Below are 14,571 nucleotides of genomic sequence, written 5' to 3' on the forward strand. Positions count from 1 at the left end.
CTTTGCGAAGCTGGCAGCATGGCTAAGTAGAGCTTAGGAAAGAACACGTCCCAGAATAGGCAGAGGTGGGAGTGGGAAACCACACAGGAATGGCTGCTGAGAGCAAGGCCAAAAGGACAGGCACAGGGTTGGAGTTAAGAGTCCTCTAGCTTTGCTGTGGGACGCGACTGAAAGCGCTGATGGAAGGTTACAGAGCTGCTGCCATGGAATGTTCTACAAGTGTGTGAAACCAGATTACAGGTTCCCCATGTTGTGAAGACTAAGCTCTTTCATGTGTAACCACATCCTGCTGTAGTTTCTCTATACCAGACTGAAACGACTATTAAAGGTGTCGGCGTGCTGAAACTCAAGCAGAGAAAAGAAAACGCAGGACTGTTAGATACAGAGATCACGTGATGTTCCTCAGTCCAGTCAAAAGTGACATAACTCCAGCCTGACCAATCTGTGTAAAAACACACCCAGTTAGATTCTCCACACGTCTATTGTTACAGCCCTCACTAAACACTTGTGTCACTATTGTCTGCACAGGCAAACAAAGTGAGTGTGCAGGAGTTAGATACAGTACAGGCTTTTCTATGTGTGTTTGCTTGTGAAATGAGGGTGTGCGGTCACCCGACCCTTTGATCCGACATGTGGGAGTCGCTCTCCATTAAGACGAGAATCGCGACCCATGTCGCTAATTACAGGAGGAAGCTAAGCTGAGGGTCAGGGTCTCCACCCACTTCGCCCTGCTTCAGCTCAATCCCACAGTCACTTGAGAATCAACAATGATCAGACAAGTTTGTGATATAAATAGAAAGGCAGAGCCACTGCTCTGTTATTCCAGGTGCCCAAAGACCAAACCCTGGTCGGCAGCCTAATTTGTGGACTTGATGCTCCCTTAAAATTTTGGTTGCTGAAATATAGTAAGAACATATACATGGGCATGCAGATGTGCAGGGGATGGGAGCGTTCAGCATGACTGTTGGTATATGATTTGCAGGCACCAGTGGTTGCCACCATGTATATTGTATGACAGGGAAGTACCAGTAAATTGGTGACCCAGCAAAGCAGTGTTGACTTTAGTGGCTGTGCAGCTGGGAATGCCAAGAAAGCCCAAAATAAAACAGATAATTTACAGAACAAGAAGAGGTAAAGCTGAAACATTTCCAGTGATTTATGTTAAACACAGAACAAAGACATCTGACTCAAGAATTAATAATAAAAAAAGAGGAGTATAACTGACAGAGATGATAACTGGTTTTTGAACTGAAGAACACAACTCTTACGGTCGCGCTTCTCTGATGTTTGGGTGGTTGATCAGCACATTAGTGCAGCTAAAATTGACGTTACAAATAATACACTTTGAGCTGTTTCTCCCAAACTATCATCAGTAGATTTTACAGTTGTCAAAATCAATTGATTTACGGGACCCCCAGCAGGCCATTTCATGTCTCCAAACTTGGAGAGGACTAGAAGCAGTCATCCAATCAAGTGAGGCAATTTAATCAAGCAAAGCGATGAGCAGATATGCATTCACTTCTTAGAGCCCCAAAGCCACGTTGCTGCTGCACTCTTGTATTTTAAATCTGTTTGGAGGTTTTTTGGACTGAGGGACTCGCTGCCCTTTCAGAACCAAATTTCACAGCCCACAGCAAAGACTACTCTCCATCTGCCTGTTATGAGTAAACGAATTGAAATATTTTTCTTAGGTATGCATCGTGACCGTGTGAGACCTTAGTCTATCCGGCAGGCTGTCACAGAGTTTACGAGCGCTGAACGCGCTTCGAAATGAGGTGGCTTTGAAATGAAGAAATGAAGCGTGAAGTAGAAAATTGGACAAGTCTGACGCCACACAGTCAAAGTCAGCAGCGTAATCATCCTCATCAGCTAGTGAAGAAGTGATGCGAGGAACAATGTTCTTCTTTCTCTGGGATTTTCTGTGGGTGATGTTAGTATTTGCGCAACGACAAGAGACACAAAGTACTGGCGCGTCACAGATGTGATGCGCTCGAGGATTTCTCATAATCTGAATGCTTTGTCAGCCAATTTTGGATAATTCTTATTAAAGGGCACTCGTGCTTGTGCAGTTTGTACATACCTTTTCTCCTCTTGCAGTCATGTAGGCACGACACCAGATGTCTTGCTACCCTGTCCTTATGGATAAAGAGCCTGCTGGGGGCCACTTTGACTGACCAGTGATTTTTTCCACATAACCCTACAAAAGAAGTCAAATGGAGGGGACCTTTTAAGTCTGACTTCTAGATTGTTTAATTGAACAAAAATAGCCATTGGGGCCAAGGGGGGCATCATATAAAAACATAGTTGTTGGTGTAAGACTACAGATGTGAACAAAAGCTATATATAAATATATAGTGCATTTCTTTTATTTTAAATATTTTGCCAGGAAAATGGGAAAGAGTTGCAGAAATTTATTGAAATGTGCAAATATAAATGGAAATGCAGTATACAAGGCTGTAAAATTCTAGATTGCTTGAAAGTCAATATTTGGAATGATCCACTTTGTGCTTCAATATAGCCTGAACTCTCTACGGCAAGGGTCCCCAATCCCAGTCCACGAGAGCCGGTGTCCCTGCAGGTTTTAGATGAGTCCTTGATCCATCGCAGTGGATTTAAATTGATAAATTACCTTCTCAACATGTCTTGAAGTTCTCCAGAGGCCTGGTAATGAACTAATCATGTGATTCGGGTGTGTTGACCTAAGGTGAGATCTAAAACCTGCAGGGAAACCAGCCCTCGTGGACTGGGATTGGGGACCCCTCCTCTAGGGGAAACTTTCTTGTCATCTTTTGAATACTCTCCAGGAATAGTTCCTCAGGCTTCTTGAAAAGCTCTTCTTTTTAGATTTTGACTGACTTTTGCTTCATTCCCTGTCAAGATGATCCCACACTGCTTCGATAATGTTGAGGTCTTGACCAGCGGTCCCCAACCCCCGGGCCATGGACCAGTCCGTGAGTCGTTTGGCACCGGCCCGCGAGAGTTGAGGCTCAGGTGTGAAAATCATAGTTTTCAGGGTTTTTATCATTTTTTAGCGTTATTTCTTTATCGTTAACTCAGTTTCCCTGGGTCTTTTCCCTTGTGTTTTTAATAAATCTTCTTTTTTTGGTATTGGTACTGGTTTTATTTTGTTGTATTTATCCACGACACCTTAAAGTCCGGCCCACAAACATAAACCTGTCCGTGGTGCAAAAAAGGTCTAGACTGTGGGGAGGCCAATCCATGACTGATACTCATCCATTCTGTGTTTTTTCTTTATTCAGCTTTGCTTTTACTGCATTGGCAGTGTGTTTTGGATCACTATCATGGTGAAAAGTGAAGATGTTCCTGTCTCCATAACTCAATCACTGTTTGAGTCATATATATATTATATATTGGACTGAACTGCATATTAGTTGGTAATGAAAATGTCTTAAAAGTCCTTCAAATTTCTTACGATTTTTAGATACAAATATTGGTACACCCATATGTACAACAGCAACAACACCAACTATCCTATTAAAAGCCAACCGCAAGCAGGGTAACTACTCACCCTTTGTTACTTTGCACCAGCTTAGACTCATAAACACACACCAGATGTGGAAATGCATCTTGCACAAAGGGCTGTTCCCCACTGCTACACCAACACAAAACTGGTGACAACTGAGCGATACACAGCTGGAAATGACTGAAAGATCATAGTTTCATTACTCAATTAAACAATTGCCTTGTTGTGAGCACTAAGATCCTATAAATACACATGGTTTTGTCTAGCATCTGGCTTCAAACTGGTCTTTTTATAGTTAAAAACAAAACTGTTACTAAGTGTTTTCACTGTAACTGTGAAATTAGGGCTTTGTTATTCAGGAAACAGAAGAAAAAAAAACAGTTGCTTTTTCTTGTACTATTCAAGCAAAAAAGACCTTGTTTCGTTTGCTTTATTACAGTGTTTTTCGGCAAGATCACAATTATTACTCTTTAAATTTACCACAACATTTTCTCTGGGGACACAAGGTTCTGCTTGAAGCTACGAAAAGACACAAAAACACCCTGCTTTAATTGTTTGTTTACAATACAGCTCCCTTGGCCTTGAGCCTAGACCAAGCTAAAACAGTTTTTGAAAAAAAGAGCACATTTTTTTTTCCCAACATGCAACTGCTTGTTTGTGGCTTGGTGGCCTGCTGCTGTGCTTATCTTGTATATCCCTGCGCCGATAATGGTTTTCCTGGTGATATGTGGGAAACATAAGCAAAAAACAAAACAGAAAAAGTGAATTTTTGTGAACAACCAGTTATGAGTCTTAAGCTCTTGTTCATTTTCTTACATGCACACTGCTGGAATGCTCATATTAAACATGGTCAAAGTTTCAGACCATCAGGCCTGCACATGACCAAGTTATTTCTGTGAGACAACAGCTCGGGCTTCAGACTGTCGTAATCATTCGGTTTCAGTAGCTTCACCCACCTGCGGTTCAAATCTTCTGTTTATAAGAAGGAACCAATCAAAATTAAGTTGGCTTAAAGGAAAAATTACCAGACAATAAAAGGTGCTAAGACAGCTTCTTTCAGATAGTACAAGCCTTCAGTTCATCCCCTAAGGAATAGAATAAGATGAAAAAGGAATATTTTGCACTATGAATCATGCATAACTGCTCTGATAAAGAATAAAGGTAGAAGCTGGAATGAGGGGCATAATTGGTCCCCTTGAATATTTTTCATTAACACACTTTTTTTAAAAATATACGCATACGTTATTGCAACCATGCAGCTGCTGAAGCTTTAAACATCCTACACACATCTTTTTGGGATCAGTGGTGATGCTTCTGAATCTTGTTTGAGGCATAGCATAGATAAACATGTCAAAAGACAAAGAGCTGGGTGCGTACTCATGCCTTCCTGTACATAATAAAAACATCTAGTGTTTTTTCTGTTTTTCTTGGCATGTCATGCTGTTAGTCATGAAGAGTTCTTTTCCCACATAGCCACTGATCAAACTAGAAAAGCAGCCTTAAGCCAGAGAAACAGCTGCTTATAAATGCCAAGGAACTTTGCTACATACATGTAAGTGTCGCACAGAATTTCAAAAATGGCTCATGAGTCTAAACCTGAAGAATTTTCTCCTACTGGGTGTGTTTTCACAGAGTGCCGGCTATCTGTTTGCTTTAGGTTTTATGCTCGGATGTGCGTGTAGCCACCAAGAAAGCCTTGAAGATTTATAGATGCACAGAACAGCTAGCTTGAAAGGATCTGAAAGAGAATCAGGAAAAGTGTCTGAACGCTCGAGAAGATTGACTCAAAAATGCAGGGAAAATTAAACACTGTCACACTCAACGATACGAAAACTATTACAAGTTCCCTGTCTGTAAGTTACGGGAAGTCTGAATTTGAGCCAGGAAACAGTTAGTTTAGATTAATGTATAGCGTGAAAGCAATGGGAAACAGAAGGCCTTGCTTTAATCAAGGGTGAAAAAAGCCCCAAACACTTTTAGTCCATCTGAATCTCACTTAGTAGATTTAGAGATGCACATCAACAGATTTTATTATCTTTTGACAGAGCCGGACTAGCTGTTTTCCTATTTCCTGTCACTGTTTCCTGTTTTATGATAAGCTAAGCAAGTCAGCCACTGGCTGAAGCTCACACATAAACACAACAGTGGTATCGATTTTCTTATCCAACTCTTGGCAAGAAAACAAATGTGCATTTTCCCAAATGTCAATGTACTCTCTTCAACCACATATCATATTATGGTCTCTTAAACCCTGAAAGGAGAAAAACAGAGCATGCAAGCTCTCAGACAAAAATCCATGAATGTCTGTGGTGTGCTATGTAAATCGCCTTCTGCCACGTGCCCTGTGGGGGTGTTTGGGGGGTTGGATAAAGTTCTGGATGGAAAAATAGGAAAATGCTAGAATGGGATGTAAGAGAAAGGGTAAGAAAAAAAGCTATATAAAGGAGGAATGAGAGGGAGTTTGTGATTTATTACATTTCGTTGTGTGGCACAAAACAGATTCAGGAAAAGCAGGTGTTATACTATACAGCACACAGGAAATGAAAAGAAAGTCAGGAGGAAGGATCAAGAGGGGTGGAGTGGGAGACAGTGAACAGGAAGAAATTATTACCCAATCAGTTTGTGAGCCCTTTCTGGAGGTCAGCAGAAGAAGATGAATTGCAATATTTGAAATCTAGGGGTTTTCCAATGACCTTTGCAAAGTGCCTTCAACAGAGAAAAGCATACAGATTCCACCAGGAAGTGCACTCATGCACGTACACACACACTGTTACAGCAGCCCCTAGATACGAGTACATATGTACTTATCTGAATGTTAATGAAAATTAGGAACTCATTCATGAGTTATCTAAAATGATACCTGATGGATCTAATGATTAAAAAGTATATAGGATAGGGAGTGTGATGGTGCTTTATTGCTTCTTGACAGATGTGCTGGCTCAGAAATTCATCCAGCTGTGAAAAAAAATCATCGTCTTTTCAGCGATGGCGAGAGATACATGCATTCCTCTTTATATTTTTATAAGCTAAGACAGCACTTTAATAATAACAATTTGTGTGTCCATGTGTGTCGGCGTACGTCTGTCAAGCATTCGCGCACACACACAGAACCGCTCGAGTCTCAGATCTAATATCTAGTAGCTGTCTATCTCTCGCAGTAGCAGCATTTCTCATCAGACTTCGCTCACCAGCAAGGCCGGGATAGAGCTGACGCTTGGTCCTGCAGAACAAACAGACTGCATAAAGCACCCCTGTGTGGTGCTAAGTCTCACACTGAAGTGAGGGGCAGAAGAGAGAAGAAGAGAGAAACATAAAGGCTTTTCAAAGAATGATGAGACGGAGGTAGATGTAACAGCAATGCACAGCGAAATGATGAAATGGAATAAGAGACTTATAGTGCAGAAAAAGTTTGGTTCTTGTAATAGCTTTTTGGATGCCTTGTCAAAACTGAGACCATGTCATAAAATATTTCCAGAGGGGGGGAAAAAAGTGAGAGCCCTACACAGTATGTGACTGTGGTCAACTGAAGCATGCGACTTTTCTCATGGGCCCCAACAAAAGACCTTTCTAGGACTTTTACAGTGCTCTGTTTGACACAGAGAGGTGTGATTTCAGCACAGACGTGATCCATTCCAGATATAAGGTACACTACTGACATATGTAATGGTCAGTTAGCCATGTGAGCAAGTTTATCCACTATTCATATCTGCTTATTCGTCAAGAAAAAAAAAAGCAAGCGCTGTTTTTCTAATTTGTGTAACTAGTCTTCAGGAATAGTTCTCCAGCGTTCTAGAAGGGCATTCAAAGCTCTTCTTTGTCAGCTGCTTTTACTCTATCAAAATGATCCCACACGGCTTCAATAACGTTAAGATCCCGGCTCTGAGGAGGCCAAACCACGACTGATAGTGTTCCATGTTGGGTTTTTCTATTCAGGTATACTTTTACTATACTGACAATGTGTTTGGGATCATTGTCATAGATCCTTCTAAAAAAAAAGAACCTGTTAGCAATCAGATACTTTTCACATGGCATTGTACAGTGGTTTAAAACCTGACTGTACTTTTCTACAGTCATTATTCCATACAGTTTGAAAATATCCCCAATATTACTGGCTGAAAAGTAGATCAGAATCATGAAAGATCCTCTAACATGTTTTAAAGATGACTGTAGACACTCTTTTGTATCTCTCTCCTGATTTCATACTGTCAATGATTTGACTTGAATTTAGATTCATCACTCTACAAGACCTGTTGCCACTTATTTCCAGTCCAAAACCTATGAAGTTGGCATACCTCAGCCTTTTCTCCCCGTTCCCCTTCCTTAAAAATAGCTTCTTGACAGCCACCCTTCCACTGAGATCATTTTTGATGAGGCTTCAGCGAACAGCAGTTGGATTAGGGGCCAGATCCATCTCTCAGGTCCTCTTTCGTGTCTTTGCTGGATTTCATAAGGACGTGACTTTCAGATAATGCTCATTTTATATAGATCGTTTCTTTTAGGCTTGTCACTTATTCATTTGTCCTCTACTTGTCCAGCTTCATCAGATTTTTTTAAAATAGACACACTGCACAGTGTGTTGAGATATGCCAGGTTTTCAGCCAATAGCACTTTGGAAATAACGTGTTGGTGCAAAAATAACATTTTCTGCCTGTCAACCTGTCTTACATGAAGCGAATACAGTTACACAACATGGTACTTTAAAGATACTATTTTAAATGGGTTTGTTGATAAGTTTTCTGTTATGGGCAGACACAACACTGGCTAATCGTTTAAGTTAAGAGCTTTTTTCATGCTTGAATGATTCACAGGTAAGTGTTAAGTGGTTTAACAAAAAAATATTAAGATAGTATGTCCTCTGAAAATGGGCAGGCAAGAGGACTGGTCTAAAAATATGTGAACGGGCAGTCAGTGTCCACAGAAAAACTTTGAAAGAGCTTCAGAAAGCCAGGAGAACTATTGCTCAAGACCATTTTTAAAAAAATGACAAATAAAGTCGGGCTACTTGCAAGCGAAATATTAAATAAAAATGAGGGGTAAACTCAACACTTTTGCAAAGTATTGTAAAAATAAGTCTCATAAAAATAAATCTTAAACATAACTACAGCAATTGAAATTTCATAGACATAGAAATATATCATAAACTGCCAGTAAAGGAATACAAAGGACCTTACGGAGCTTAGAAAGAAGGTGACTGGACTTTAAGTATACTTGACCTGGATAATGGAGAACCTACACAGACAACACAAAGGAGCCAAAATCCATTGATTTTTTCCACACACACACACACACACACACACACACACACACACACACACACACACACACACACACACACACACACAGCTAGTCAGATATCATAATGAGGTAATTGCTTCGCTTTAATTAAGCTAATTTATCATCATTATAATCATATTTTGGAAATGTTTTTCTAGCTTAATTGCAACTTCGGAAGAATTAAACTCATCCAAACCATGAGTCTCCCTCTCTGGATTTAACTGTTTTCCATAAACAGCAGTGATGTGCAGCTGTAGAGTACAGCAGCTGCCAGTGGGCATGTGCTTCACATACATAGAGTATGTGTTCTTCTGTACTGAGACTTGGTCCAATCAGAAAATAGGCATGTGCATGCACATGAAGGTCAGCTTGTCAGCTTCACATGTATGCGATGAGTGCCTTTATGCACGTGTGTGTATTCGCATGTGTCACCGAAACCCCAAACCACTCACTAATCACACAGTAGATGGTGGCAGGGCCCTGACCTCTAAGCATGCATCATCTGTTACATAAATACTCATTTGAAGGAAACTGCTGTCAGCTTCCATCGGTCTAGAGAACTGGTCAGTGCCAGGTTAAACCACTGCTGGATCAGGACATGGCCACTCCCTTGTTTTGGGCTCTCTTGTCTCGGGATATATATGCATGTAAGTGAATGTGGAAGTTAGGGGGCACAAAAAAAAGAAAGTGCATGCGTCTGTGTGAGTGTGTTTCACAGCGTATGAAAAAAAGGAAAAATGCTTGCGTATTTTAAAATGCAAGTCAAGGACATTTTGCAGTTTTGGTAACAGAAGCCACAGGATGTGCGTCTGCAGCAGACCACCTTGTACCACATGACATCATTCCATTGCCTCCTGACGCTCCACGCACACAGGCAGGGACGCTCGCTTCTCAATACGCGCTATTTTTTCCGTATTCTCATCAGGTGCCAAATAAAGCGCACTTGCCATGTGTGGACCACATGTTGGTGACGCTGATCTGAGCCAGTGAAGAAGAGAACTTTAACACACTTGTTGAAGAACACTTGAGAAATCAGATATCGCGCTTGTGTAATCAAAAACATGTTCACGGCAAATCAGTCGAGTTGAACAACTTTTTAATATGGAGATTAAAAAACTGTGTAATCAACTAAAGTGAAATGGAGTGACAATGTTTGAACAGTTTGGTTAAAATGCAGTGACAGGCATTTGGTGCCTGAATGGACCACAGTGGCCAGAAAGAGAGTAAAGAGCAACAACTGAACAATAAACAACAGATGGTAGCTCGCACTTCCAAGAACAGCAAAGCAGTGTTTGTAGATGAAGGCCTCCGAACAGGCTCCTCACTGCAGTTAAAATTGGGGAATTTCAAAGTCTAGGAATCAGATTTAACGGCAAATCCCAAACATTAACCAGTTTGTAGTGTTTACAAGCTGATGCATTTATGTACTTTGTGGTCATTTAAATATTTGACATAAGTGTAATTATCCACTAAACAAGGCTGGTATTTGAGGTAAAACTGTCGTATAAGGCTCACTTTATGAACTGTAGTTCACTCAGCTGACAGTCATATTAAAGAATGGGCTGTAATAGTACTGATCACATTCTTTGAATTCCAAGTACAGTTTTCGCGATGAGCGCCAACATTTTTGGCATAATAACAAAACGGATGCTTCGGTTGGTATAGAAAAGATTTTTTAGATAGTTCAGTTCCAGCAGAGCTACTCCAACTCTCAATTAAATGGTGTCTTCATCATAGGTGGATTTTTTTCTAAAACTTGGTTTCTGGCCCAGTGTCCAAACTCACTTTTACCATTATAGAGACTCTGACTATGATTCTATTAATGTCTGTCCAATTAGAGATAAAATAAGAAGTGCATGGAGATCTTGGAGCATAGACCCCTGCTCAGATTGCGCAGTAGTGACAATACCAGTCAGCAGTCTATGAAAAGGCTCACAAAGCAAGACAGCTGTTTATGTTCATATGCACAGTCACATGGTCAATCGCTAATCCATTCATCCACATACTTCCGCTTATCCAATTCAGAGTTAGACAAGGCGGGGTAGATCCCAGACAAGTCGCCAATCTGTCGCAGGACTAACACAAAGAGACAGACAACCGTTTATGCTCACATCCACACTTATGGCCAATTTTGAATAACAAAAAAAACTTAATATACATTCCCCTTGAACGGTGAGAAAACCTTGGCAGGCACACGGAGAACTCCAGAAAGGCTCCAAAAAACCAGGATGTCTTAAGCCCAGGAACTTTCTGTGAGTTGACAGGGCTTTAAGTTTTACATTCATTTATAATTAACCTTCTTTTAGTAATTAGTGTAAAAAGACAAATATCACATTGGATTTCAACAATAGCTAACAGTTACCACGTTATATTACATTTAACTGGTTATGATAAAGAATCTTTGATAATACACGTGGTATTGTTAGCTTCTGAGTATATTTTAGTCATTTCCCTTTTTTACCATGCCTTCTTACTTCAGCACTTCTCTGTCAATGAAACCCAAACCACAAGCTTTAAGGAGAAGCAGTGAAGAAATATATGGCTATTATGGGTCATTAGAACATAATTTTCGTCATAAAGTGGGTTCCCTTGTATTAACAGTGGATTGCCAAGAGTACTCCTTCTCTGGTTGTCATCAGGGGCAGAGGGAAAGGGCATTAGAAAGGCTTACAAGTGCTAAATGTGCTGTGCCGTGTTAAGGCGTGGTCACATTTTGGCCTTTATCACATCTAGGTTAGAGGCGGCACACTAAAACCTTGTACTGTATCCACCTTCCCAGCAGGGACACTGCTTAGTCTGACAGATCTCGCTCACTCTCACACACACACATATCACTACTGTACACAGGCATGCAAGGCAGAGGCAAACAAACACGGCATCGACCCGCCGACGCTGTTGATTTATGCGCAGTGGTGGAGCAGCAAGGCCTTAAGGTGAGAGAAACTCTCTTACCCTCGACTGGCCTGTTGGAAACACGGGCATGCCTTCAAATTCAGGCCAAATATTAAGTCAGAGAACTGCAGCAAGAAATAACTAGCCTTCATTCATAAACACCATCTGACGGTCAGCTTGTTGTCATTTGAGGGCAGCTAGGACAATTAGCTCTTAATTGTGGCTAGGCTGTTTGGTTGTGAATGGCTGGCATTCATTCATGGTCTGTGACTGGCATGCGGCTTAAAAACATGTTGAAAACTGAACCCGGTACTGAGTAATGAGTTGATATGGGCCGTAAAACTACTGAACATTGCATCCTTACCCAATTTCTGAACTATTGGCTTAGTCAGCGTTGTCTGGATCCTAGTTATATTCTCACCTCAATACATGTACTCTATTTAGGAAACATCAGGACCAAGCCGCACAACAGCGGTGCTCCTCCATGTGTCTAACTGCAACTCCGAGCAGGTCGTGGTCATTTTTGGTCACATCCTCCTGGTCACGGTTCAAAAACGCAGACAGTCTGCACAGACCTGTAATTGCTGTGTCAGTTGTGAGATTTTGTGCAGGCAAATGCTTGTAGCTCGCCCTATAAATATAAAGGCAGGAATCTGTCTGACTCATTAAGATTCTAGTCTGGGAGGTGGCACTGTCAGAGGGATTTCAGAAGGAGAAAACAGAGGGAGAGAAGAGATAAAGGAAGCAGTAAAGTAAAGGACATCTGGCAAATGAGGATATAGTGCCAAGCGGGACGCCATACATTTCCATCCGGTACCCTGAAAAGCACTTAATATTCCACAGCATAAACATCGACCGGATCGCACAAACCCTTTTAAAGCTCGACTCGAGGGGCGTGGCTTCTATCTCTGCAGAGCAACACAGCCGGGGAAGCTTGAATTGTTTTTTGAAGAGAATAACCCACATGAGTCCAGTTTGAGCTGGTCCTTCACCCCCTTTATTTACACCAACCCAGAGGGATCCTCTACTCTTATAAATAGACCGGCACGGCACCAGCTTGTACAGCATAGCGTGTGATTAAGCAATGGTTACCTCTCCATTAATGCACATTTGGTACAGATTGTCCGCAGCCGAATCACTGGTGTGGTATTAACTGTGTACATTTATTACCTCATTTTATTTTGAGGTCCTCATACTGTCATGGAGCATTTTTAGGTTTCTTCTGAAAAGAACGATCCCCCTTTCTACAACACTACATTTATCTGACAGCTGCAGCATACATAAAACACTACAACTGATTAAAAACCTGGAACAAAATAGAATAAAACTGTTGCACGTAACTGTAAAGGCAAAAATCTTTTATACTGGATACTACTGAATACTGTATACTAATAATGTCCTGTACAAGCTCGGAATAATACTTTCACCAGTTGGTGGCAAAAAAGAGTTAAACAGGAACTATCATGATTGAAAAAAAATGAAGTCAAAGTTAAGTGTCAAAAATGGCATTTCCTCAAACGGCTAATTATGGCTCCAAATTAGTCATAATACTAAAACGGAAACTACTCAAACTAGTAGGTAAGCTAATGATGGCTGTCTAAAAGCACAGCAGATCATGTGATCATCTGCCACCATCTCATCCTATCCTTTGTACTGTCAAACAAACTTTCTCTGTGGTTTACCTCCTGCATATTTAACATCCTTCGCTCAGTATATCCACTATCCCTCCTCTGCACATGTCCAAACCATCTCAGAGCTGACCTCACTTCCTCTTTGCTAATCCTCTGCACTTCCTCATTCATTTACTTTCCTCTCTCCATCCTCCTCTCTTTCATTTTCCCCACTCATCAAAGCACTCCTTCCATCTTCTCAGCTCACTCTCTTCACTTGTTAGTACATTTCCATCTATATCTTTAATCATCCTAACCTGCTGCCCATCTTTTCCAGCTCGATCTCTGTCTAGCCAATTGATACAAGTCATCTTCTTCTTCATCAGTGTCCACCCTCACACACACACCTGAGTAAAAGCCTTTGGCACCTCTCATTTTGCCGCAGCCCTAGACTTCCAGTACTCCTCTCTACGTTACAAGACATGAGAGGACAAAAAAGGGCAAAAGTTAACCTGCATGTTTTCAGTAACGCGCGTTTTTGGCTCATATGTAAAATAACTCAGACACAATGCTGTGTAACTCCGATGTAATGCCAAAGATAAAGCAAACGTACTTGGTCCTGCACTTCCACTATTTTTCCACAATGTTTTCTATGTTTACCACTCACTAAAGTGCACTAGCCTACCATCTGTGAGTGCTGGCTCAGGCTAAGCCTGGCCTTAAAGATCAAGCTTCTCTTTAATTTGGCAATGTGGGCTGAGCTACGCTAGCTGGTGGTGAGTGGTTTTCTTCAGCCCTTCAAAAACACCTCATTAGAATTGAATGGCTAATTATAGAAAAGATGACACTAAGCTCCATGGTAAATGTGAAACAACCTGTTATGAAACGCACAAGTGAGAGACAGAAAATTTTTGAGGGTCGTCTTCGCTGTCGAGCAAAGAGGCTCAAACATATCTTTTGTGCTCCGAACCCAGACATAAATATACGCAAGCGCATTTGCAAAATTGTGGACATGATGACACTTCTTGACTTTCTGTAGACACACACAGACAAATCTTTAAAAAAAACATGAATAAACAGTAACACACGCAGATGAATAGGCAAGCGACTGAATAGAGGATACAAGAGAGGTTTTGAAATTGCGTGGTTGAGGATGTAATGGAATTGCACATAGTGATTAGGGGCAAATGTTCCAGCTGGCAAGATCGCACGGCCGGTATACCCAGTGGCACATTTGTTTGTGTCGCACATGTCTACTGCAGTGTGCACTACAACACAGAAGTTGCATCTGTTTGCTGTCCAGGAAAGAAT

The 14,571-nt window shown here is 41.2% G+C and overlaps 1 protein-coding gene across 2 annotated transcripts in view; it reads right to left on the reverse strand.

Moving 5' to 3' along the window:
* Positions 1-14,571, reverse strand: part of usta (uronyl 2-sulfotransferase a) — a 63,887-nt gene that overhangs the window by 35,557 nt on the left and 13,759 nt on the right. The window contains exon 2 of one of the 2 annotated variants that reach the window (XM_026143344.1): positions 2,081-2,197. The exons of the other annotated variant lie outside the window; for it this stretch is intronic. Within the exon in view, the coding sequence (XP_025999129.1) occupies positions 2,081-2,197 (117 nt within the window). The remainder of the gene's footprint in view (positions 1-2,080; positions 2,198-14,571) is intronic. 2 annotated transcript variants of the gene reach the window in all.

The sequence above is a fragment of the Astatotilapia calliptera genome, chromosome 15, assembly GCF_900246225.1.
Source record: "Astatotilapia calliptera chromosome 15, fAstCal1.2, whole genome shotgun sequence".
In the NCBI taxonomy this organism is placed as follows: Eukaryota; Metazoa; Chordata; class Actinopteri; order Cichliformes; family Cichlidae; genus Astatotilapia; species Astatotilapia calliptera.